Source organism: Nothobranchius furzeri, chromosome 10 (genome assembly GCF_043380555.1).
Source record: "Nothobranchius furzeri strain GRZ-AD chromosome 10, NfurGRZ-RIMD1, whole genome shotgun sequence".
NCBI lineage: Eukaryota > Metazoa > Chordata > Actinopteri > Cyprinodontiformes > Nothobranchiidae > Nothobranchius > Nothobranchius furzeri.
In genome coordinates, this window is record NC_091750.1 from 52,433,123 (window position 1) to 52,459,388 (window position 26,266).

Sequence of the window (26,266 nt, forward strand, 5' to 3'; positions counted from 1 at the left end):
TGTTTGTCACATTTTGTTTGTCAATTTAAAGTTTTAGATATGAGAATCGTTTAAGTATTAAGTTGTTAGTTTATAAGACAAAACTAAGAAAGCTGAATGAACATAGACATAAAATCCTTATAGAGTCCGTTTTATTGCAATATAAAATATCATCACCAGTGAGTTTTCTAACACATTTTTGTGTTAAACAACAAATGTTAACCCGTCTTTCCACTGGACGTGAAAGGCGTGTAACTAAATAAAAGTGTTTTACCAGCGAACTCCCTTCCAACCCGCAGCAATTTTGTCGCAAAACAGGAGCAAAATTGTTACACACCACTGTCCCGCAAAGCCGCACAATCATGGGAGAATTTTAACACCATGTGTGATTTCAGAAGTCCACACAATAATGAGAAAGGAGAAAGACAGCTACATATATCCAAAATAGTCTGTGGTTTAATTTCTGCTCTGTTTACCTCAGCTACAGGGGTTTCACAGGAAATGATGTACATTTATCTGCACAGGACTTTAACTTTGAAAGTTTCCAGATATTTTACACTGCTTTATTTATGGACTTCTTGTCTGGCCTGATCTAAACTGCACAGTTTGATGTGTTTTGGAAGCATAGTGTGTAAAAATAGACTTGGAAAGTAACGATAAAATGTGAAATTTTAAAATGTGATCTCTGTTGTGTGGCTTATTCAAAGTGAAGCAGGAAATGAGAGGAGAGACAACAGATCTGGGGTCTCATTTATCAAGCTTGCTTACACACAAAACGGGGTCGGAAAACTGCGTAAGCAACTTTCCACGCAAACTTTGGGATTTATAAAAGAAAACTTAGCGGAAAAATGTGTGCAACTTTAAGTTGAATAAGGACCTGGCTTACGCACATTTTGGACATGCAGAGCACCTGCAGTGCTGCTGCTGAGAAGGATAAAATTATGAAATCCTGCAGCATTATCACTTGTACTGCTTCGTTTTCACACAGAATAAGACCCCCTACACACACACACACACACACACACACACACACACACACACTCAGCCTGAAGCACAGAATACGGAATGCAGAATATCAGCAGGGGAACAGATTGAGACAGAATGTCATGCGTCTGTGACAGTGTGTGTGTCCTGTCATAGCGTGTGTGACTCTCACCTGGGAGTCTGGGGATCAAATCCCAATTGGACCTTTTTTTTATATCCACCACAGATCTCTCTGAAGAATTCACAAAATTGACGGCTTCAGCAGCGCTGTGCCACTCTTTGTTTTGCAAAAGCACTTCCTTTCATTTTTCCGCCTCACCCACAAGTACCTCAATTTCTGCTTTGGTGAAATTGTGCTTCCTTGACCCGCGGTCACCATCGTTAATGGTGAAATGCTGCAATGAGCCAGCTTGTGTATATGCATGAGATCCACAAGGCACTTTGCATTGACCATTTATGGCAGAAAGTGGGCGTGTTGATGGTGGGAAGTTTGTGATTTATAAAGCGGAGATTGCATGAAGCTGTGCGTACTCCATGTTTGATAGATCACAAACCTACTTGGCGTAGGTACATTTTTTTGCTGAGCTTAAGTACGGTTTTAGTAAGGATTCTACGCAGTGTTTTATAAATGAGACCCCTGGTGGGTTCAGAGTCAGGCGATGTCAACTTTTCATTTATTAAATGATGCTCATTAGCCTTCAGCTTATGTCTGTCCATTTATTCCTGTTTCTGCTTTATTTAAAACTCCAAAGATCAGACTGACAGCGATTCAGAGGAATGTAACGCCAGCGCGAGAGACGCTGTCCAAGTGGAGCTCCAATATGAGACAATTTTCTCAATTTAAAGCTGGAAAAAGAAAAATCAGACCATCCACCGAAGTCCCACATGCACCATCTAAGAATGAAACGACCTCGTTTTAGTTGAACTAGTTTCAAAAACAATGCGTTTATCGCTCATTCACATCCGTCAGAGTAAATTGTTACTGGGAACGTTGGAGCTGCTGCTCCCGAACGGAAGAGCCACGGTCCCGAGCTGTTAGGGAACATTCAAACAAAAACAACAGAAAGTGAGTCTAAGACCTAGTTTTCTTTGCACCATCTGTCAGCTCTTTAATCAGAACAGCATCAGGCCAGGAGATCTGATCCCCCTGGAGATGTGCATCCTCCGAGGCTTCTGGGAAACGTGGCTACCATCATCACCGCTAATTCACCACTAAATATCATACTTTTGACTTCTTCTGGTCAAAGAGGAACTATTCTTCTTCTGCACCTATGTGCCTGCAAACACATCACCTGACCACTGGTGCTTGAATAATTAACCTTCCTCCTGAGCATTTAGACCACAGAGACACGACAAGTTTAATCCCAGAACAGCTGCTAGTGCGGATAGGAAGGTCAGCGTGAAAAAGAGTTTGGCTGATGTCTTTATTTTCCATCAGAACAGGACATGAGGAGTTAAATTCTGGGGTTTGTGAGCTTTTATTTGTAGCTCTTCTTCTTCAAAATGTTTGGGTCTTGCTGCAGTTCTAGGTGGAACTAAAATGTCCCAGAATGCAATGGGAGACCATCTCACACACCTGCACCAAGCGACTGGGAGTTCGATCCAGGGGAGGGAAAGAAGTTAAGCCAGAGGCAGAGCATGCAAATATGGAGAGAACATGCAAACGCTCCCACAGGTGGGAGTCAAAGCTCTGTTGTTGTGTCGGACTCACACACGTACACACCTAAGCGCACGCTGCTACACACAATCAATTACTGCATCAAAGTTGTATCTTTAATGAGTCTGAAGAAGCATTAATTCAGATTTCTCAAATTGACAGCTCGTGTGACTTCATGTCTTTCATAGAGTTTGATATTTAAAAAACTGTATAAGTTTTATGATTTTTGAAATAAACATCCTAATGAAATGTTATAAATAAGATATTATAATAAAATCACATTTATGGTTAACCCATACCAACACCAACCTCTACAAAGAACTTTCTAACTGGGGACGTAAAGATGAAGGTGCACTGGAGAACTACATTCAGCAGCAGATCAACTTGTTTATAACGCTGCATGATTGGAAGGTCTAGAATAAAGTAGTGGATCACTTTGATGTCTCTAAAACAGGCGCTTTAATTAATCCCAGCTCTGGAGAGACCCCGTTTTCGGTCGTGCAGTGGCCTCCTTTTCCTCCGGCCGCATCACGGAGCCTTCAGCAGCAGATGCTGCTGCAGCTCCTCGGCGGAGCGCGTCTTTGTTCACGCAATGTGGCCATAATTCAAATGATGAGTCATACGTCTGTGGCAGGTGAGCTGAATGCAAAGCAGCTCGGTGCACGCTACAGGCCTGAATCCCTGCCAGTCTGACCTTGAACGTTGTCTTTGGATATTCAACAACGATGCTGCACTTCCTCGCCTCCTTTTATCTCGAACAGGAGGGCTTGCAAAAAAAAAAGTTTAGGTCAGTCAGATTATCAGAAAACATGAACTTTAAACCAAAATAATTGATTAAAGTCTCCTATAAGGAATGCATATCTCCTGCAGCCTGTCATGCCACAGAGGTATGCTCATCACGACAAAATGATGTGATAATAACGGGTGTGACGAGTCACAGTGATAGCTCTCATTTAAACATGGCTTGTCTCTGATGCATTTCGTTATATAAAAGTTGTAAATATGAGATATCGACTGATTCTGATGTGTTAAAAATCCCTCTCTCTGAAAGTACCAACCCTCTTCTTTTAGCTTCTTTCACACAGAAACACTCGTTTGCTCACCTATTGAGCTGGAGATGCACTCCCACTGATGGAAACTCTCCGGTGTGCTACATTATCGTAGGGGAGTTCCCTGTTGACCAACAGAGAGAAAATTGTTCTCAGAAAATAAACCAGTAAATATATTTTGAACCCACAGTGTTCCATTATAAACACTAAATGTTAGATTTGAATGGAAACCAACTCCCGCAGTAGTGTTAAAGGATCTTCCAGGGGTGGATCAGGTCAGGGCATGATGCGCCCTCCCATGTAGGCTCCCACCAGTCTACCAATGATCCTGCTGGTGGATTACATAATCCCGCCTGAAGGCTTTTATACAGAGCAGCGCTGCTCGGAAAGCTCACTGGGAATGGCGTGCACGCTCCCCCGGCCTTTCAGCAGAGGCTTAGCAGAAGCTGGAAACGGACGAATCACAACCATTTCAGAAACGTGGCACGTTTTCTTTGCTTTGTGTCACATTGTTGAAAGTGTAAGCTCATTGCCTACACACCAGTTTTACAAGGTTTTTCTAATGTTATGCACTTTCGTGTAACATCAGTGGGATTTAAAAACATCCAGAGGTGTGCTCAGGTTGTGAGGTAAATGCTGAAAGGGCAAAGTACTCACATCTGCTCATGGTGAGCCGCCGGCAAATCAAGATGCTCAGGTTCTACTGTTTACCGTGACCACATCTGCTCAAAACTTCTTCTGTTTCACTAAACATCAGCCTGGATGTGGCTCGTTTCATACAAGGATGCTCTTTGACTTTATTTCCAAGTAGCTGTTTTGGAATTTCAAGCACATTGTAATCAATTTACTAAAACAATGTTTAGGCTTGTTTTTGACAAGATTTAAAAGGGATGAAATTCACACAAATGTCCCAATTTGTTTGCAATAACTTCACGTGACCCAGCCTTTTATAAAAAAAAAACCCTCACAAAGCCGCCGCATGCATCAATTTTAGACTGAAACCAGCGGGTGGAGCCATTGAGCTGTACTGAAACCAGCCACCAGGGGGTGGTAGAAATGTTTTAGCTACATTCAGTGCATTTATTCTGTGTTTTAGAAACTAGGGCTGAAAAACTTGTATTCGTAAGAATCAATTACATGGACAAATATTGTGTTTTAAGTTAACACATTTTAATACAGATGTTGTTGAGGGTCTGTTGTTTGCTCGTTCTAAACACACACTTTGGCCTTTATTTAGTCATAAATCTTGCAAACACACCTTTTGCACACGCCAGCTAGAGGATTTGAAACCTGAGGGGTATTTATGAAGTCATAAGTGAAAAGTGCATAAAATAGAAGGCATTTCTGCACTGTGACAATCAAAACTGTGTGCAAAGCTGCAACCCACCTTTCCACTGGATGCGTAAGCAGCACATAACGTAATGGATGCGTGTTGACCATTTCAGATGCAAAAGGACCGCAAAAGTGTAAGGCCGCTAAATCACGGGAGAATTGTATCACCACGCGTGATTTTGACAGTTCACACAATAACAAGCAAGGAAAAAGATAAAAGCATGTATCCATAATGTCTTTGGTTTATTTTCTGTTCTGTTTAGCTACAGAGGTTTCACAGGAAAATATGTACTTTTCCCACTACTTAAGCAACTGAAAATCTGGATGCGACTTTTATTTTGAAAGAAACTGGATGTTTTACACTGCTTTTGTGTTTGACTTACCATCTGGCCGTCCACAAGTCCATATGCTTCTAGGAGACTTCCAAAACACAATGCTTTGTGGTTGATGGAAACGCACTAATCCACTTTAACGGCGTCTAATTGCTGCATACTACGTTTCACAGACATTGCATGTTATTTACACGGCCGCTGAAAAGGCCCAGTGCAAGTGCACAGTGGTGAAGAGCACACGCTCAACTTTCTCAGAGTGCACTCTTAGCCTTCACTTGCACAACTGACTTTAAAGACTCTGGAGGCGGAGCCTGTGGTTCATGCACAGTGTCCCCTGATTGGTCAGTTACTGATTTGTTATGGATTTTTGTGATCCTTTTACATTAAAGGAAGTATGTTTACCTGCTTCTATAGATCATAGAAGCAATAGGAACATAATCTGTAATTAATTCGTGATTAATTGCGAGTGACCCACCCTGACTAGCCATTAGCTCCTCAATCGGGTCAGAACTGATCTTTTTCACTGAACTTTTGATTAAGAGGATAATAAAAGTATACATGAGCAGGTTTATTTAGAAATGGATGTAAAATAGTTTCATCTTTCATTGTTTTGATTAAACAATCCGACTTTTCGCATATTGCTGGACCACAGTGCCATCTGATAGTTCGTGCAACAACTTATAGGATAACTCTTCTTATCACCATCTCTGCTGCATATGAGATGTGAGCCACGCATTTGTTTACTCTGAAGAAGGGAAAGATAACATATTTATGGACATGCTCTCTGTTCTGCAGCAGTAAATACTCACTTACTCTTCATTCAGGGCAAATGCAGCATGTCCTCTGTTTCATAAAATCTTTTTTTAGAACATAATTGAAGTCATTTTTATCAGTTTTTTTGACCCAGAGTATAGAAGTCAGATGGTTTTAAATCTTTATGGGATTTGCTGACAAGGACTGGTCTGTCCAAGCAAATGAGAGTGTTTTATATTCAGTCTGTGCTGTGTGACATAGCTGAACATGATTATGACATAACATTCTAATACAGTCTTTTATCTGCTGAGTTTTTTTCAGAGCATCAGAAAGTATGAATGAAAGAATATTAAATAAAAAAGGGGGTTTTACCCTTGGCTGTGGAGAAAAGCATGCATGCAGGCTTGTTGGTTGACTTCCGGCCTTGTTGAGGCAGCATCAGTGGATTCCTGCTGCTCACCATCAAAATGCCAGAAAACCTTGTAACAGACTAAAGCGCCACATGGTGTGTGTGAACCGAGGAGACAAATTAATTCATCAAAGTCATTTGAAAGCCATTTTAAGAGAGGAGCAGCAGTAAAACACCACAATCTGAGGCTTCCTGGCACACTTTCTGTTACGTAAGCCTCTTATGTCCTCTTGAGAATACCGTGTTCACATAACAGAGTTGTTAGAAACACTAATTCAGCCTTTCATTTGGAAATGTGGATGAAAAAAGGCCCGAAGCTGCTCCCTCTGATGCTTTAAAAGGCTCTTGTAGGTTTGATTCGAGGAATGCCGGCTAAAGAGGAACACTGCCCAAACGAGAACATGTCGACGGAGCCGACTGAGTTCCCATGGATCTCCAGTCTCACCTCCTCTTGGCTCAGAAAAGACTCAATATTTAGAATAATGAAGTGGGAGCTTGTTCTGTGGGTTTGGCAGCAGGAGGACTGACACTGCTGACTGTCAGTCACTTGCCTTGGCGTTGCTATGGAAACAACCTTGTTGCTCCTCTCCGGGGCTAATTCTGTAGAAGCTTGTAGAAAAGCAAGGAAAAGGAGAGAAGCATGGCTGTGTGCATGAGTCATCTAACACATACAGCTACAGTATTATCGCTACGAGCAGCCTGTCAGAGCTCTCTGCATGACTGTAGCTTAACACAGAGACCACAAGAGAACAAAGGCAGTCTCAGACTGTGGTAAAGACCCCGAGAGTCTGCGGTAATCACCCTACACTCCTGCATGTCATGCCACCATATACAGCAGCACAGGTGCGTTGTTGGATGACCAACATCCAGCAGCAAATGTTGCAAAGGAAAGTAATTAATGAGTATTTTCCTGCTTCTGCAGCTTCTTTCCCTGTTTCACATCACTGTCGACATTCAGATGAGGAGGAAATACGTCTGAACACATCAAGAAATCAAACGAGATATTGGATCATATCAGATGATCCAGAAAACAGATGTTACCTTTCAGTCTGTTCATAACTACAATCACATTCAAAATGGCTGTGCAACCTTAAGGTTTTGACAGTGTACGTGCGTGTGTGTGTGTGTGTGTGTGTGTGTGTGTTGCAGCCCCACCTGTTTAGTTTTTTTGTGATTCACCTGATTCTTTCTCAACTCTGCAGCTAAATTCCTGCAGGCACACGAGGGCATTTTAACATCTTAGAGTGTTACAAATAATAAGTAGTTTCTCTTATTTATCTTAAAAACATAACTTGTTCCTTTTCTGTTCTCTGCCCTTCTAACTTTGCACATGCCCGTGGTGAGCTTGGCCCACTTAGATCACAGTTTTGACTCCTTCTCAATGGTTTAACTTTTTCTTACTTATTTTTTCAGTCAGTACCTTTCTTTTATTTTATATACCTGCTTTTAATTATTTCGGAAAAAATAATTTTTCTTAGGGATGCTTGATTTTGGCTTTTCTTTTTAAAATTTTTTTTACCGACATCCGATATTCTGACATTGTCCGACTCTTAATATCCGATACATGCTGTGTCCTCCTCTCATAAGAAAAGCAAAAACTAAAACATTTTAGGTTATCAACATTACACATCTCCTAGCATGTTTTCCTAAAGGGATACTTTGCAGTTTGTTCATATTTTTAACAAATTTTCTTGTGCTAGTATGTGCTAAAATCACCCTTTACAGGGATAATGAAAGGCAACCAGCCCTTATTGCTCTCTGTGGCTAGAATATTACACTGGCAATCTGCTTCCAGCAAGTTTCCTGCATGTTTTAGATCGTGAACATAGCTGATTTGTTTAATTTAGTGATGAACCACTCCGGTAGATACTAAGGAAGGCTGGGGAGACATTTCAGCTGTTAAAGTGTTAAAAAGATGAATGCACAGCAAGGAGACAGGTTTTACTTTCGGTTCCACAAACAATCACTAGGTGGTGCTAAAAGCAAGCCAAAACTGCCTAGTTCCTGTTTAAATTTTAAACATTCTCTGTGCAAAATAACAACTACTTCAATTTGAGTTAGTAATAAGTAAGTACCATATTTATTTTGCCTTCAACAGTAGCTGAATCTCATTCTGTGATGCTAAAGCCTAATTTATACTTCTCCGTCTGCTCCACGAAGGAGAGACACGCACGGACGGACGGAGACGTTTTGCCTTCAGACTTCTCCGTCTCCTGGGGAGTGTTGTAAAGCAATGACAACAGAGGTCAACAAAGGGCGTAGCGCTGTTCTGTGGTACCCTATCATGTATCCGTGCATATACTATTGTGTTTATATTGTGTTTTTTGTATTTCAGAGACTTTTTTACGTGGACAAATTAGCCTCTCGTTCTCCTCCACCTCTTCATGTGCTCGCCATCTTTAAACCCACGTTTCCCGTCATTTCCGTCAACAAATGTTGTATCTTTTCACTTCTCCAGTCATGGGTGAATAAAACAATCATATTTTTAGATTTTTTCCATGAGGCATTCTTCAAACTGCTGCTAGAAATCGTTGGCTCTCTTTTTTTTTTGAGGGCATAATGGCAGTGTTGTCAATGACAGCAGCGTTCTGACCGATGGTTCTGACGGATCACGAGCTTGCGTTCTCCGTCTTGTCGTACGGTTGTTTAGAAAAGAGAGCTCGACTCCATCCGTTCTTGCGAGCCTGCTGGAGAGACATCAAAAGGACGGATAATGGCGTTGTGTGCGTCAGTCCTGACTCAGAAGTATAAATTAGGCTTAAGATGTATGAATTGGCTAGTAAATAATTTATTTCTTTTTCTGTATATTGCAGCTATGGTGATAAAACATTTATAAAGATCTTCAGATAAGAAAAGCAAGCCTTGGGTGAAGATTCTTGTTTTTGTTTTAGTCGTGCGCACATTTCTACTTCACAAGTTGTGCCAAATAAACTAAAATATCTCAAAAACTTCACCTAAGATGTTTTATATGTTGACATTTGGAGAGAGATGAGAAGTAGCTGTAGTGTTTGATGTATAATATGTGTATGGTCTGTAACGGCTGTCTCATTAAAAGACTGAAAACCGATACCAATACTTTCCAAGTGGCTGACAAGCATGTCACACTCCTTCTGTTTTTTTAAGATGGCGACTTCATGTTTCTGTTTATAAATGTGCTTCCGTAGCCGACAAACAGAGCTAAAACATGTTGTTTTACAAGTATTATTCTCATGTCATGTTGTGTTCTTATATATTTATATTTTAGAGACTTACTTGTCTGTGAAAAGTTCATCAACTCTGCATCAGCCGAGTTATTCCTTAAATTTGAAGCGTGTAAGCAGTAGTCTGACGCTATTGGTTAGTTCTGGTCGGCGCTCAGCTTCCTATTGCATGGAGCTCTGCGGGGCAGGAGGCATGCTTAGCAAAAAAAAAAAAAGGACATATTGCCTACATTTGATCACAGTACATGATGAGACAATCACTTTTACGGATTTCTGAAAAATCATACATCATTTCTGAAAGGGGAAAACGCCGGAAAGCAGCTCTAAATTCTGATATTATGGTAGACCGATAATATAAGATATCCCTATTTTTACTTTTCAAGTTTTGTGAGTTTATGTATAGCAATTCACTGCTTAACCTCTCTATTTGTATACTAGTTCATGTTTGAGAGTAACTTCTGTAGTCGTCATTTAAAGGTGGAAAATGGAACCCAAACACCAAAGTGGCATCTAGTGTGTGGAGGTTGTAGTTGCAACAATGGAACGAGGTTTTCAGCTGTCGGGATGCCAGGTTTGCTGCCGATATATGAAATGTTTTATTTGGGTCCGTTTGTTGTAGGCTTCACCTAAACTCACCCTGGTTTTAGATCTTTTACGGTTGCTCCTCTTCTGAGAAGGATAACAACATCTTCTGGGCTCAGAAGCAGCTGCTTGACTTGCGAGTTCGCCTTTTTCCACAGTGCTAGCCTTGCTGTGCCGAGCGGACTGTTAAGCAAGCTGCAATTCAATTCAAAGATACTTTATTAATCCCAGAGGGAAATTAGAGTTTCAGTACACACAATTCAGAGAACAGACACACATGGACAAGACACATGACAAGAATTGGTGACTGTGGTCATTCGCAATCCTGAGTCGCGCTACCTTAATAGAGATCAGAGGGTTACATGAGGATTGGTTCAGGTGGAGGGAAAAAAAAGGCACTTCAGAGTTAGCCTCCACCGGGAGGGCAGCTTTGCTCTGCAAAAAAACCCACCTCAGACAGATATGCAACAGACTTCAGACATCACACAACATAAGTGTCCACTAGGTGGGGTGGTGGGTTTGGGACCATCCACACTTCAGTTCCTGCAGCCACTACAAGCAGCGCATGTCACCTCAGTCTGGAAAGGGGGAGGAGCATTGAGGGTTGGAGGGTTGCAGTGACCCTGGAATGATTCGGCGGCCTTCCCGCAGTCCCGCCCAGGCTGGGATAGGAGACAGAGTTGAGTTGCCATAGCAACGGCACATTCCACATATCTTCTGAGGGGGGAGTTTTCGTTGGAACCTTGCAGGCTCAAGGGCACCAGATTCCGATTAGAAATTGTTTTGGGGCCAGAAATCAATGGTGCCCTCTATTGGCTGGTTGGTGTAAACATACACCCAGTGTCCTGCCCGTCAATGAATATTTTACTTTTTACTTAAAATGTAGCTTTTAAAGGAAATGCTATACCTTCATTCTGCACACCTCTAAATACGTATGATATATTTTTAAACATAGCTTTTTATTCAATTGTTCCACGTTCAACCTTAAATTTAATTTAACTTTATTTGTTAAATTTAATAATTTCATTTTACTGTTTAATTTCTGTAATTTTCTTAAACTTAATAATGCTTTAATTATTTATCATTATTATTTAATAAAAATTGATTAAACAGAGAGAAAAGTGACTTTAATGACCTGCTAAGAGACACTCCACATTATGGGAGCAAAAATATGTCTTCTCTGAGTTTATGCTTAGTCCGACACTAAAGACAGCTAATCAGCTGAATTAGAGTCATCGATGGCTTTAATAAAAAAAATGTAAGACCCCACATAATCCAGCTTCATGAAACAAGCAAGGAAAACTATTATCTGTGCATTTGTCTTTGAACACTAGTTTATTTGTGTGTTTTTGCCACAGTTTGCCTCTTAGTCAGAGAAGCCTTTATACAAATGAAGCCTTGCATTCATACGTACATCTCAGTGTATAATTAAAGCAGACGGGAGGCGTCTGAACCCCTGCAGAGAACGATTAGAACATCAGTAAAACAGAAAAGAAGACAATGGCTTTTCATCATTATTTAACAGTTAAACCCAGAAAGGTCCCTGCAGAATGTGAGTTTAAATGTTTGATCATTCCAGGATAAAGAAATTAAACACAGGGATCCCCTACTCCGAGGAGAGAGATGAACGTTCTTCTCTGGTTCAATAAATACTCATTATAAATGAAAATAAAAAAGTACATGTGGGATCCCAGTACACTTCAAATATCCCCACTGAAAAGAAGGAAACGGTCAGTGGGATGACCAGCAGAAAGAGTTGCACAATAACAACAATATTTACCAGTTGAACCAGTGCTCTGTATGCATCGTGTACAGTAGTCATTTGTGCCTCTGCAGTGTGATGGCATGAACAGAGATTAAGCTTTCCTTTAATCCTCCTCCGCTCCACGTGACCTCACTGTGATGCACGAGCCACAAGAAGCAGTCATTGGACTGCGCCGTCTTCTCCTGTTGGAGCAGCGGCCAATCGGAGCTCGTCAGCCCAGCATCCACCCCCACAGGGCTGCCAGTGGTGGAGCCGAGGAGGAGGTGAAGAAGAGAGGGAGATGTAGTGAGTTTCTATGAATGGAAACACGAAGGAGAGGACGCTGCAGTGACGAGGAAACCCAAATAGTGGCTCCACCCCTCGATCGTCATCTCTCCGTTTCAGCAGCGTCTAGTTATTACCTCGTTACATTTGAAAATTTTCTTTACAACCAAAAATTTGGAAAAAGTTCTCAGAATAAAAAACACAATCATCCTGACCATCGTTCTAACATTTGTGTTCTATTCCTTTCAAAATAAAACATCTTCAGATTTCTTTACTCTCACAAATTTCTAAACAAATTTGCTCCTAAAATACTATTTTATGTTTTATGCAGAAACAAGCTGTAAATGTATTTTGTGTTTTATTTTTTTAACCTAAAGTGCTAAAACTGAACAAGAAGACAGTCTTTGACAGAATCCAGATGGGTTTGCAGGAGAGTCTGCACATTCTCACATCACTAGAAATGTATAAAAATAACTAATAGTTTATACAACCCTAGCAGGGTCATTTCCATCTGTCACACTGGTGCTTTTAAAGAAGATGGATGGTTTAAACGGGTTAGGATGGAAAAAAGGGGTCAGTTTCTGCCGACAGAAAATAACTTTTGATCTAGTTTAGGTGTTGGGGTTGCATGCCTTGTTTTCCACAATTGTCTGGTTATTTAAAGCTTGTTGCATCGCATGCTGCTTCAGAATAACCTAGTTTACTTCAAATAAACTTCTCACTGGTTCTGATTAAAGTGTGTCAGAGACAAACTGAGAATATTCTGGTCTTCGAGGCACCAGGTTTCTTTGTGAATGCCGTTGTGGTGTCCGGTGATGTGCCCTTTAAGAATGGGAACATTTTATAAAGGTAACAGTCCTTTTTTCAAGGAGAATTTTTCCCAGGAGATGACTGTAGCCACGATTTAACTACGCTGCTCCTTCCTCATGTTTCTAGCCCTTGACCCAGTTTGGGGATAAAACCAAGGACCCAGACCTCCTACTGGAAATCTTCTGTTGTCTCTCGTTGCAAATTTGCTTTTCAGCGGTCTTGAGTTATGTTTCACTTGATAATGAAGAAATCCGGGGTGGATTGAAACTTTTGCTCTGTGCTATATTTGATAATAAACAGCTGCTGACAGCAGATGTCCCAGATGAAACTAAATGTCCTTAAATGAGTCAGAGACAAACAGTGTGGCGTTGCTCGGACAGAGAATGGTGGCAGCAGCTGCTGTGATGGAAGGACACAAGTCGGAGACTGATGAGAAGTTAAAAGCATACAAGGTTTATAAAAATGTATCTGAGCAATCATATTTTAGGATTAATACTTGCAAGCACTAACCAATGGGAAGCAACAAGTCGTGTACACACCAAGGTAGACCAGCACCCTCTCATATTTTCCCCTCTGGTTTGTGAAGATGGGATTTGTCTTGTAATGTCAACATTTACACGAATGATGCGAACTTGATCTCACAGATGCACGTTGTGATGAAACAGCTCGACAGTTTTTGTGCTTTTACTGCTTTTAAGAACGACTTGACGAAGCCTTCAGGCTTCAGAAACACGGGTGCTTTAGATTCACCTCGTTGTGGGGATTTTTATTAAATCTTTTGATTTTATTGCAGACTAAAAAGGAGTTTGTGTGGAATGAGAGACCAAGAGTTTTGATTTGCACTCTCAAACAAACAGCAGCAACTTTAATTTACAGTGGTCTCAGAGTTTAAAACCACATTGACCTTGTTGTTGTTGAATATAGGCAGCTTGGGGTGTCCAATGTGGGTGTCTGTGTCGTCTCCAACCTGCTTTCTGATTTAAATTAGGAATGCTGTAATGGCCACAAAGAAATGGTTTGTTCTGAGAAAAGCTGGTTTAACATGTCATAGGCACACCACCTTACTTTAGCATATCCACACCCACTTCAACATTGGCAAAACAAAAATTTTGTTTTTGTAATGCTAACTGTAGATCATGGCTAGCCTGAGCTACTGCTGACGCTTTGTTGAATGAAAGGAAACCAACAAATAACAATGTTGGAACACCTCTCATGTTCCAGGATGTGCTGGGAATATCTAAATGAATGTCAGACAGAACCACAGCTTGTGGTCCTTATCCTCTTCCTCATTCTTCCACTCCAAGGGTGTTTCTCAGTGCCAAGGAACCTCGCATTGATGTCTTGGTCCCACCCCAGGTGCCTAGGAGATACATCATGAGGAACTGCCAAGGCGTCTTCCAGTGTTCATGTTCTACATAGGCGTCTGTTCTCCGAGGCGTCTTTGTTAGCCGTTTAGCTAGCTGAGCAAGGATACACAGGAGGTGTCTTGTAGCCTAGCCTTGGTCAAAAATGCATCAGAATACGTTGCAGTATTTTCAAAAGGATGGCGGATCAGAAGCCGGCAGATACTTCGGGGGCAAATTTCAACTTTAAATGTAAGTCAACTAATTGTAGCTATCAGGCTGATATATGAAATGTTTTTTATTTATATCCAAAGCAGTTATCTGTGGTTGGTTAGCGGCTTAGTAGTCGCAGCTTCGGTGGCTAGCGGGTAGTAAATCACTTACATATTTAATTTAACAAATTCAATTCAATTCAATTCAAAAATACTTTATGAATCCCAGAGGGAAATTGATTAAATTAAATATACACAATTTAAAAAGTAAAAGGCTTCTTATATATTTATATTGAAACTGATACGTATAAAATATAATGTTATCTTCCGTGTCACATGACATTACGTGATCGCTGCGGAAGCTGCTGTCCCGTGACGCAAGTCTGTTCATGTCACTGTTTTCTTTGACCAAGGAAGGACAGTGCCCTCGTAAGCAAGGAGCCTGGCTCTTTGACATTGAGAAACACCCCAGAGCTCGCTCCCAGTAGGTTGTGGAGCATTCCTTATTAATCCATGCTCCTATACCCCCTCCCCTCTCAGACTAAGTCAGCCTGATATTCACTTCCAACACACACACACACACACACACACACACACACACACACACACACACACACACACACACACACACACACACACACACACACACACACACACACACACACATGCAGCGTTACGTCAGCCATCAGGGTAAACCCAATGACTGGCCAACCCACTGCTTGTTTAAAATTGGCCGAGTGGGCGGGGCAAACCAACCTTTCCATTGTAGGGCTTTATTTTGGGGTTGTGTTTGGCCTTTTTCAGGACTCCTGGGTCATTGTGAGCCCCAACAAAGTTACATATACTGTATAGAGGCTCAAAGAACAATTTTAAGCTGTAAACAAAACTCTATCTAGTACACCTTCAATGTAGTTTTAAAGCAATATGATCTGATATTCAAACATAATTATAAAACTAAATACCTTTTCACCCACCAATCTCTTATTTCTGCTCCAAGTGGCCAAAATATGCTGGCAACAATCTTCTCTGGAAGAACTTACCTGGTTTATTATACATAAGAATTAGCTCATTTAGGCATCTCTGTTGGCACATGCATGCAGTCCTGAACTCATTAAAGATGTTGAGTCTGACTGCTGGGTGAGTTGTTATTGATTAAACTGGTGTCACACCAGTGGCTGAGGGCCTTCCATTCTGAATACAGAGTTTAATTGTACAGTGTTGTTCTGAGCCAACCCCAGCTCGTTTTTTAGAGGGAAATTAAAAGCAGCGCTGCCTTTGAGGATTCTGGCCTGCTGCTAAAATCCCAATCAGTATATACCGTGGAGGTTTACTGATTAAGAGTACTTGGGGGCAGCTCTAATATCGGGGCTGATTGTGCATCCTGAACAGCACTTGTGGGAGTTTCTGTGAGAGACTCTGAGGGGCAGCAGTAGCTCAGGTGGTAGCGGGTTGACTCATGATCGGAGGGTCATGGGTCATGGGCTTGATTCCAGCTCCCACCAGGGGTATCCCGCTGTTGTGTCCTTGGGCAAGACACTTCACCCAACTTGCCTGTGTTAGTGGTGGTCAGAGGGGCTGACGGCGTCAAATGGCAGCCTCGCCTCTGTCAGACCTCCCCAGGGCGGCTGTGGCTACAAGTAGCTTACCGTCACTAGCAGTGTGTGAATGTGAGAGTGTGTGAAAGCGTCTTTGGGTGTCTTGAAAAGCGCTATATAAGTTCAGTGCATTATTATTATTATGTGCATGGATTATTGGTCCCTGAACACAAACCTGATTACCTCTTCAGGTATTCTGCATGAATTATTCAGCTCAGAACATTATAGATAATCTCTGTAATGTGTTTACTAGTGTTGCACCTGTGTGGACAGATACTTTAAGAGATGAATTTTTCACTAGTCAGAATGATGAAGGACAACAGGGTTGAAAAACTTTGCAATAACCAATCAGTAAGAGTAAGGGAATGTTAAATAATGATCATTTTAATCTTGGTTGATAATTTGTTGGCAGCATTGGGTCTTGGTTTTTGCACGACTGACCTCTATTGGATGGAATATTGTGAAAATTGGTCCAGATTTGAGTGATGCTGAAGGTTTTACACTCACATCAAGAAGTCAGGATTAGAGACATGCCTGACTGGAGATTATCAGATTATTGACTTTAGACATGGTGAACAAATAATCTGATAGTTTGTGTAATTACTGTTGCTCAGCTTTGGTCCTTGTTCTCTACTCAAGGAGGTCAGGCAGGTTCGTCTTCTTACTTAATGGCGAGGGTGATGGAGAGCATCCAGACATGGGGTTACCATGGTTACTTTCATCTGGAGGTGGCCCAGTTATGGAGGTGACACAATGTACTTCGGCTCAGCTTGCACACACACATGCACACATACAAAAGCGCGCATGCACACACACACACACAAATCTGGCCAGATGTGATGTTTTGCTGCAACGAGTACAACTCTGTTATAATTTTAACACCTGTTAGGGCTTTTAACTTGCTGTTAGAAAGTTTCCTAATGCAGCCAGACCTGAAATCAGTTCAAATCAGCCAAGAATCAAAGCCTGTTTTTCTGCATCAACCATAATTATACAGAAGATCCAGAACACACCAACACCTGGAAAAACCCAGATTCTGCTGCCAATCAAAAGGAATTAGTTGAGTGCCAAACTACCTCCTCCACAGAGGATTTCTGTCTGAACCATTCATGACTGTGCCGTCTCTCCGCAGCAACTGTCCCTGCTCGCTGGCCGCCGCCCTGGCCAGGGCCACGGCTGACAGCCTCCTCCAGACCGACCTCTCCATCCACCACCTCCACAAGACCGTAGAAGATGGAGCTGACCCATTACCACGTGAGTCCCCCCCTCCCCCCCACCTGGGGAGTCCACAAGATTGCTCTCTCAAACAAATTAGGTCTCCCTCTTACTTCATCACACACACACACACACACACACACACACACACACACACACACACACACACACACACACACACACACACACACACACACATGGATGTAAAACCAGGGCTTTGTCCCAGTTCTCTCTCAAATCAAGTGCATTAAGTGGGATTTGACCGTTAGAGGGCAGGAAGGAAACTCTACGATACGGTCGTCAGACAAAGTCTAAAATATCTGCAGTCTTAGTGATTGTACACAAAGTGTTTTAATCTATTACCATCTGCAGGAGCTGCATTCATTTAGTTGATAGTAGCGCTTTATGCTAAAATAATGACAATTAGGTGAGAAATGGGTGAGTGAGATCATGTCATTAACTCAGTGTAACAGCCTGCTAAAAGCATTAGATGTATCTGAGACACAACAGTAGGCTAACTGAGATAGGAAAAAGGCAAAACGTTTAGCAATGGTGAATTTAAATTATGGTGAGACCATGAGCGACTGTTTTACCATCACCATCATCCTCTTGTTGCCAGGAGCAACAAGAATGAGAGAAAATGGTGAAACCGTGAACCGTGAATTCCTTTTGATTAGCAAAATTGCAAAAATAACAGGTGTACTAATCAGAGCTGCATTCCACTTCTGCATGCGAGTTTGTTGGAAGCTAAACATGGAATGCAGCCTTCGTTAATGCATATATATGTCTTAATAAACATTGTATGTGAATACATTTAGCTAAAGACTTTAATTTTATGTGGCATTATTTTTTTATTATTTAAATGTTATTAAAGGTGGTTAATTTGAATTTCAAAGATTAAAACCCGAAGCTTGGCAAAAAGCATCTTGTGCGTGTTCTCTGCTTTGTTACGTAATGGCTGATCACATCCTGTTTGTCGCTTCGCTGCACTCAGCTTCTCTGTTTATTTATTTTTATAAGCAGTCCTTTATGTCAGATGCCGCTCTAAAACAAGCAAGAGAGAGGAGAGTTAGAGCAGAGAGAGCAGGTTCAATGCCGGGATTTAAAGGGATTGTTCATTTAAAAAGTGGAGAATGAAAGGGCGATGGAGGACACAGGAAAGGCTGGCCTTTGTTGGATGGACAGATGGACAGTGAGAGGACAAAGCAAAGACAGCACAGACACTCATTCTAGCATTAGCATGTTAAGCTCTAGTACAGCCTTTGCTTCTGTCAGGCTTCACACAGTCTCGTTTCTCTTCCACTGACCTTTGCTGCTGGCTGTAAATAATGACTGAAAGACAGGAAGAATCTAGTGGTCTACCCAAAATATCTAAAAAGCAAAAAAGTTTACTATTCTGACCCTAAAAGGGACTTAGGGGGAATTTTCTTCAGAGGAATGGAGTTTGCATGATCCCATGGGCTAAAAGCCAGTGGCGCCCCTAGAAAGTATTCGTGGGGTACCCAGTGACAATTTTAGGGTTACACAAAAAAATTGGAACGTTTAGCATGTAGCTGGGCATTGCATTGCTCCTTCATGCTTTGCCATTAAAATAAATGTGCATCCAACATATTATTCTCAAATTCCATCCATCCACTTTCCTCCGCTTATCTGGGGTTGGGTCACGGGGGCAGCAGTCTAAGCAGAGAGGCCCAGACTTCCCTCTCCCCAGCTACTTGGGTCAGCTCATCCGGGGGGAATCCTATGGCGTTCCCTGGCCAGCCGAGAGACATAGCGTGTCTTGGATCTTCTTTTAGGTCTCCTCCCGGTTGGACGTGTCTGAAAAACCTCAACAGGGAGGTGTCCAGGAGGCATCCTAACCAGATGCTCAAGCCACTTCAACTGGCGGCAATTTGGCCGCTTGCATCATTCTTTCGGTCACTACCCAAAGCTCGTGACCATAGGTGGGGGTAGGAATGTAGATCTACCGGTAAATCAAGAACTTTACCTTCAGGCTCAGCTCTCTCTTAACCATGACAGATCGGTAGATCGCCCGCATCACTGCAGACGCAGCACCAATCCGCCTGTCGATCCATCTTTCCCTCACTGGTAAACAAGACAGTTGAATCATTTTAATGTCACTTTGAAGACAATTCAGACCTTAAAGAGGTCCAATTAGTTCCCACAAGTGAGATTATTGATGGAGTTTGATTTTACTCACAAACTCTGAAAGCAAAGACAGGTGTGGATGTGTTTGGAAAAGGCAATGACCTCTACATTCCCTTATTTGATGTTTGCTGTGTAGGCTGCAGATGTGTGTGGGTGCAGGAAACAAGAAGAGAAGTGTTTTGTAGTACGGTTTAATTCAAGCGTGTTAGATTTACTTGTGTGTGTGTGTGTGTGTGTGTGTGTGTGTGTGTGTGTGTGTGTGTGTGTGTGTGTGTGTGTGTGTGTGTGTGTGTGTGTTAGAGATGGAGTCTGTGAAGCTGGCTCGGCTGGTGTTTAACAGACTGTTTGAGACATGCTGCGTCTGGCAGAAGGAGCTGCCCTACCGCCGTCGTCCACAGCCATACTACGAGACGTCCATCCACGCCATTAAGAACATGAGACGCAAGATGGAGGACAAGCATGTCATCATCCCCGACTTCAACACTCTCTTCAACATTCAGGTAGCGGCAGAATAAAAGTACAGCGTTTTTTGTTCCAGCATGCCTACAAAAGTAAAACAGAAGTCTTTCTTGACAAAGCCCTTCTAAAAAGAAAAGCATGTTTATGATCATGCACAGACAACATTTAACTCTTCAGACAGCTGTAAGTGTGCAGAACGCCAGTAATTTAACATACAAGATGTGTGCAGTGCAGGTCTGTAAACTTGACTTCTGATAGTTCAGCTCCTCTCCAGGAGACCTTTGCTGCTGAATGTATTTCCTTCCCTCAGGACGCTTTAGAAACGGTGCTATTTTAAGTGTCCAACACATAGAAGTCTAGCTGGATTCATATTTGTTGAACGGAAACCTTTGTATGTGATGAACATGGTGGGGATCTTTTGTTGTTGCTCACTCTCCCACAGTGAGAATATTACATCTAGGTTGTTTTGTCCTCCTGTCTATCAGGACCAGGAGGAACAGGCCTTCTTTGCTGTGTTTGATGGTCATGGAGGTGTGGATGCTGCCATTTATGCTGCCAACCACCTCCATGTGAACTTGGTCCGGCAGGAGTGCTTTAGCCAGGACCCCAACGACGCGCTCTGCAGAGCCTTCAAGCTGACCGATGAACGTTTTGTAAAGAAGGCCTCCCGAGAGGTAAAAAAAAAAAAAGACCATCGTCGTTACGCTCGCTGGTACATTTTTCTTGATGCAATTCAATTTATTTGTACTTAGTGTGTTGAGTTCAGTTCATTATTGCTAACTAAAGAAATCCAGCAGATTGCATCGAGTCACTGACTTGTTGTGTCAATGACTTTACAGCAATCTCCATTCTAAGCAAGCGTGCAGCAACAGTGGAGGGAAACTTCCAACAGAAGATGGTTCAGTACGAGCAGCCATCTGCTACGACCGACTGGGGGTTTTAGAAGACAGAGCAGATATACACACAAAAAACCTGATTAACTAGTAGTAGTACTTTCTGTGAGGAGAGGGAGGATGATGGCAGTAGTATGTCGGTGGAAGCAGCTTCAGCTGGTTGTGTTTTGATGAGCTGAAGACGTTGTTCCTGTATGAGTTTGAGGCTTTTGTGTGTCTGTCAGAACCTGCGCTGTGGAACGACGGGCGTGGTGACGTTCCTGCGTGGTCGGACCCTGCACGTGGCCTGGCTGGGAGACTCCCAGGTCATTCTGGTCAGGAGGGGGCAGGTGGTGGAGCTGATGAAACCCCATAAACCAGACAGAGAGGTGAGGCGTGACATTCTCACTAGACAAACAGCTTGATGAGCTAAGCTAACTAACCATCTAGGCACACTTTCAGTTCAGAATTTTTCAGAATCGTGTTTTTACTAGTCCTGCTTCTGAAGAGAAGGACCGTTAGTCGTTTCCTGTCATTTAGAGAACTTAGAACTAAATAAACAGCTATTTGAGTGGACCATTTACTTTAAGTGCATAACAGGTAGGGAGCGCACTCATGAGTCATTTGCTGCAGAGATGATAGCCATCGGTGTGTCTCTGCAGGATGAGAAGCAGAGGATCGAGGCTCTGGGAGGGTGTGTGATCTGGTTCGGTACATGGAGGGTGAACGGCAGCCTGTCGGTGTCCAGAGCAATAGGTACGCTAATGGTTTATTAGTGATGCTGCTGCATGCACAAACGTTATTCTGGGGTACTTTGAGATGCGATTCTCACTGAAGCCATGAAAGGCAAGGATAAGGTGTAGATTTTAGGGCAGCCTGAGGTCTCATGTGTCAGACATCAAAAGCCTGTCTAACTAAAAATTCTCAGACTCAAAGGCTGATGCTATTTAATCAGATGCCTGATGAGTTTTTGAACGAGATCCTAGGTGTTTTTTTTAATCTATGGCTTGATGTCTGACATTTGAGACCTGAGGATGTCCTAAAATGTACACCGTACAAGGACAAAAATATATGTCTGTTGTCTCATTTTTATCATTTTCCCTACTTCTTCAACAACAAACAGCAAAAGAAAAAGGAAATATTTGTGTTTTTTACTTAAGAGAGAAAATAAAAGATTTTTCTAAGTTTCTAAGAATAAAAAAATGTTTAACAAGTTTTTATTTATTTCAAATAAAAATAAAGAGAAGGTCTTAGAAAAGAAACTAAAAATACTGTACTTTTGTTCCGTGAATCCCTTTGCCTTTCAGGGCTTCCGTAGAATTTTGACAAAAGTTAAGAGGAATTTGTTTTTTTGAGCCTTTTCATTCTAAAATACCCTTTCCACTGTCCTTAATGAATGTTTTTGGTTTTAACAGGCGACTCGGAGCACAAACCCTACATCTGTGGTGATGCAGATCATGGTATTTTCCCATTAGACGGCTCAGAAGACTACCTGATCCTGGCCTGTGATGGCTTCTGGGACACAGTCAATTCAGACGAGGCAGTGCGGGTGGTCAGCGACCATCTCCAGGAGAACAATGGAGACACGACCATGGTGGCACACAAGCTGGTGGCCTCGGCCCGCGACGCAGGCTCCAGTGATAACATAACTGTCATAGTGGTGTTCTTGCGGGACCCACGCTCTCCACCACCCACCAGCACAGAGGACGAGGAGGAGGGTGTGGTGGAGGGACCGGTGCAGGAGGAGGAAGCTGCAGAGGTGGAGGAAGAAGAGCAGGAAGAAGAAGAAGAGGAAGAGGAAGCGATGAGGGTGGAGCGAGAAGGTGGCGAGGGGGGCAGCTCTGCAGACATCGGGGGGAAGAGCCGCGGAGGCTGGCCCCTGCAGCAGTGCTCTGCTCCCGCTGACCTCGGCTATGAAGACCGAACGGACTCATTCACAGACAGAACTAGCCTCAGCCTCCTGGGGCCGTCGCTGGAGGGCCGGATCTCCCTGATCCCAGGCTCACGGAAGCCCTGCTTCACCTTTAGTCCCGACCTGCTCACAGTCTCCCGTAGCTACCAAGGAGAGCGCCTGCTGAGACGCAGATCATGTGTCCCATTTCAGGAGCCTGGCAACTCTAGCTTTACGGACCCACTGTGGCCCCAAACAGCCATGCTGTTAGGCCAAGCAGTGAGGCGAAGTCACAGGCGCGGGCATGGTAGTCACCAATGGGGCCGGAGGTGGCCAAGTAGATCCAGAGAGCCGCTAGGTCTGATACCGTCTGGCCACATGCGGTTCTGCTCCAACTGGAGGCCTGAGGCGGTTGTGCCTCACTTTGATAAAAGCATCTGAAGGGGCAAGCCAAACCAAATTATTTTAATTGTTTCATCACCTCTCCCCGCTCCCCCAGCCCGCCCACCTCTGCCTTCAACAACACGTCTTTCTTTGATAGTAAATAGTCGTGGCTCCTGCAGTCGTTCCGTGGTTATTCAGTCTTTATTAGAGAACTAACCCGTGAAACACAAGCCCCACCGCTTTCTAATGCTTTAGGTCAAGTCCAAACAGCATCCTCCCTGTTGTAACGGCAATTCTTAGAAAAAGGCACCAAGGTATGGCAACAAATAACTCATAAAAGACAAGAACAGATGTGGTTTTACTGAAGTCAGTGCAAACACAATCTGAGCTTCAGGATTAAGATTCTGAAAAGGCTCACCTAGACTCTAAATCATGCCTTCATCTATAGGAGCCTCGTTCTGTATCGGACCCTATTAGTCCCTCAAGTCATTAAAAAAAAAACAACAAAAAACACGAACTTGCATTCAGTATGAAGATGCGTTTAACATTCATTTCTGTGCCTGGTTGCTCCGCAGAGAAAAGTTATTTATTTTTAACAAACATAAAATGTAAAATAGGGCAAGTTTTGTTGCTCAGAATACATATATGTATAAATATATATAAACACAGCAGCCAGAAGGGTCTACAGCTGGGTCACATCCCCGTGTTTTCCCCCTTTTCACATCACAAACACTCAAACAGATCATTTAGCCATTTTTTTCTGGCATCCTGTACTGTAATTTGTTGTTATTTAACATAGGTAGTGTGTGTCCTATCACTAATATGTTTTAAAAGATGTTAGCTTAAAGTAATGGTAATACATTTTCTCAAACTTCTACAAACTCTTTTGTAGCTGTACAGTAGAATTAATCATAGGACCAAAAGGAAACAAGATGTCCATTTGCTGCAAAATCAGTCCTTTCTCCTCCCGTTTGATATAAACTAGGTCTAAAAAGCAGAGTAAGAAAGAGACAGATGTGGCGCGTTCCATCCAGCTCTTATCTGTCTGCCTTTTGTTCTTTGGTAGCAGATGAAAAACACTTCAACACGAGGCTGGAACTATTCTGGTTCGTGGCATTGAAGGCACATTCTGTTCTGCCCCTCCCATGCAGTCAATGACCCAGCACTTATCCAGCAACAATTTGTCTACAGATAAAAGCATATACCGGCAGATTATAAAAGATTAAAATCCACTTACCTGCATAAATGTCTCCAGATTGGATATACTCCTGGGTTAATGGGTTTCTAGTGGGAGAGAAATATAGTTTTAGTAATGGTATTTACTTTTACTCACAAACACTACTTTTTCAAAATAAGTATTTTATTTTGAAAAGCTTGTACAACCTTGATTTCTGTAAGAACAGGCATGCTCAAAGTTTGGCCCGGGGCCGTTTGCGGCCCTCTGAGTGGTTTTGTGCAGCCCCCACTTTCATTTAACCGATGTACAATGACACATTCTAACATTTATGTTTTTAATTTTTTACTAGTATATCTATTCTGGATCTGTTTTAAAGAGTACATAAAAAGACATTACCCTAAAATTATTTTTGCATTTTTTAAAGAGCAAGTTTAATGAAAAAGCATTTTTACACATTCTTCCTGAAATAGGGTCAGTCACTCTGAGTTTCACTTGCAGGCTGAGCGTGCTTGTGTTCTACCCTTATTTCCTGCATTAGCTGCCGTTAGAAAATAGACAGAGAAACATATTTAAAAAGACAGTCAGGTATACATCACACTGAGTGCATTTACACGCACATCAGAAAACCGAAGTATTGCCCCAAAAAGACTCACGTCGTTTTTATTTCTTTCTTTATTTCTTTATGCACGTAAACGCGTTAGTCTGGCAGAAGGCAAACTGGTCCTAATCATGCTGAAGCACCCAGATGCGGTAGCAATCCAAATACGTGTAAACGGGTCAGCCGAACTGAAAAGATTGGATGCAAGTGCTTTGAAAGTGACGAGACCGCGGAAGCGGCCTTCTGATAATGTCATCGCCACAAGGTAACACGCGTAACACTGTCGAACAGTACAGTACGTGCCAAATAAGCTTTGCTGCAATGTTGTTGTGGTCCAGTCTTTTAGCCATTGAGCATATCCTGTTTCCATTCTGTCAGCTTCACTCCCGTTAGCGTTTGTTTCCATTTGTGTTGCTATAAGCAAACCGAAAGAATGCTGACATGAAAGGGCGCATGTCGCCTCCATTTATCTTGAGAGGCACTATATAAAAGATTGATTTCTGTATTTCTTTATTCCTTATTATTGTACCGGAGTGAAACAAACTTTATTTGAGAGGTCGGCTTTCTACTGTGCATGGAGGATAAAGAACTCAGCTTATTACCATGAGATCGACTTGTAGCCACTTAGATGTCGGTCAGTGTGCACTGAATGAAAATTAGCATTCATGGACTCAACCACCTTGGCTGATGGCAGGGAAGGCTGCTGTTGATTGAGCGTCTAGGAAAGCAGCAGCACGTCTTGGCTAATAGAAGCAAGCCGTAGCATTAGCAACTCCTCCACAGAGCTTGTTCAGGCTTGTTTTATTTGTGGAGATAAAACATTAATGTTGCAAAGCAAACTGAGTCGTTGATAGAGTTATGTTGCTGTCAGCCAATCAGAGGTGAGATGTCAGGAAATAAGACTCCAACACCTGCCATCTTTTGCTCCCCTATGCTCTCACTTCTACTTCCTGAAACAGGAACAGCAGAGCTTTTTTTTTACCTCAGAGATCAACTCACAAGGCACGCATTCATATTAGAGATGACTGAAAATTTAAAAATGAATAAACTTGGTCTTTAAAGAAAAAAAAATCTAATTTTAGGCCCACAAGGACTTTACAATTCTTGCCCTCTTCTTGAAATATTTGGACACTGCTGTGAAGAAGAAAATTGAAAAATGCAAAAAAAATTTTTTACATGTATAATAACACTACTGATAAAGTAATAAATATTTTTAGAAATCAGCTCAAAACAATACTTAAAGTTTTCTTGTAAAA

The 26,266-nt window shown here is 42.2% G+C and overlaps 1 protein-coding gene across 2 annotated transcripts in view; it reads left to right on the forward strand.

Annotated features, from left to right (window-relative positions):
• The window catches only part of ppm1e (protein phosphatase, Mg2+/Mn2+ dependent, 1E), a 34,373-nt gene extending 10,938 nt beyond the window's left edge, over positions 1–23,435 (forward strand). For both annotated transcript variants that reach the window (XM_015961157.3, XM_070555750.1), the window contains 6 exons: positions 17,399–17,520; positions 19,930–20,129; positions 20,574–20,762; positions 21,206–21,349; positions 21,623–21,716; positions 22,376–23,435. In XM_015961157.3, coding sequence (XP_015816643.1) covers positions 17,399–17,520; positions 19,930–20,129; positions 20,574–20,762; positions 21,206–21,349; positions 21,623–21,716; positions 22,376–23,292 — 1,666 coding nt within the window. In that variant the 3' untranslated portion in view covers positions 23,293–23,435. The remainder of the gene's footprint in view (positions 1–17,398; positions 17,521–19,929; positions 20,130–20,573; positions 20,763–21,205; positions 21,350–21,622; positions 21,717–22,375) is intronic.
• Positions 23,436–26,266: the final 2,831 nt, after the last annotated feature.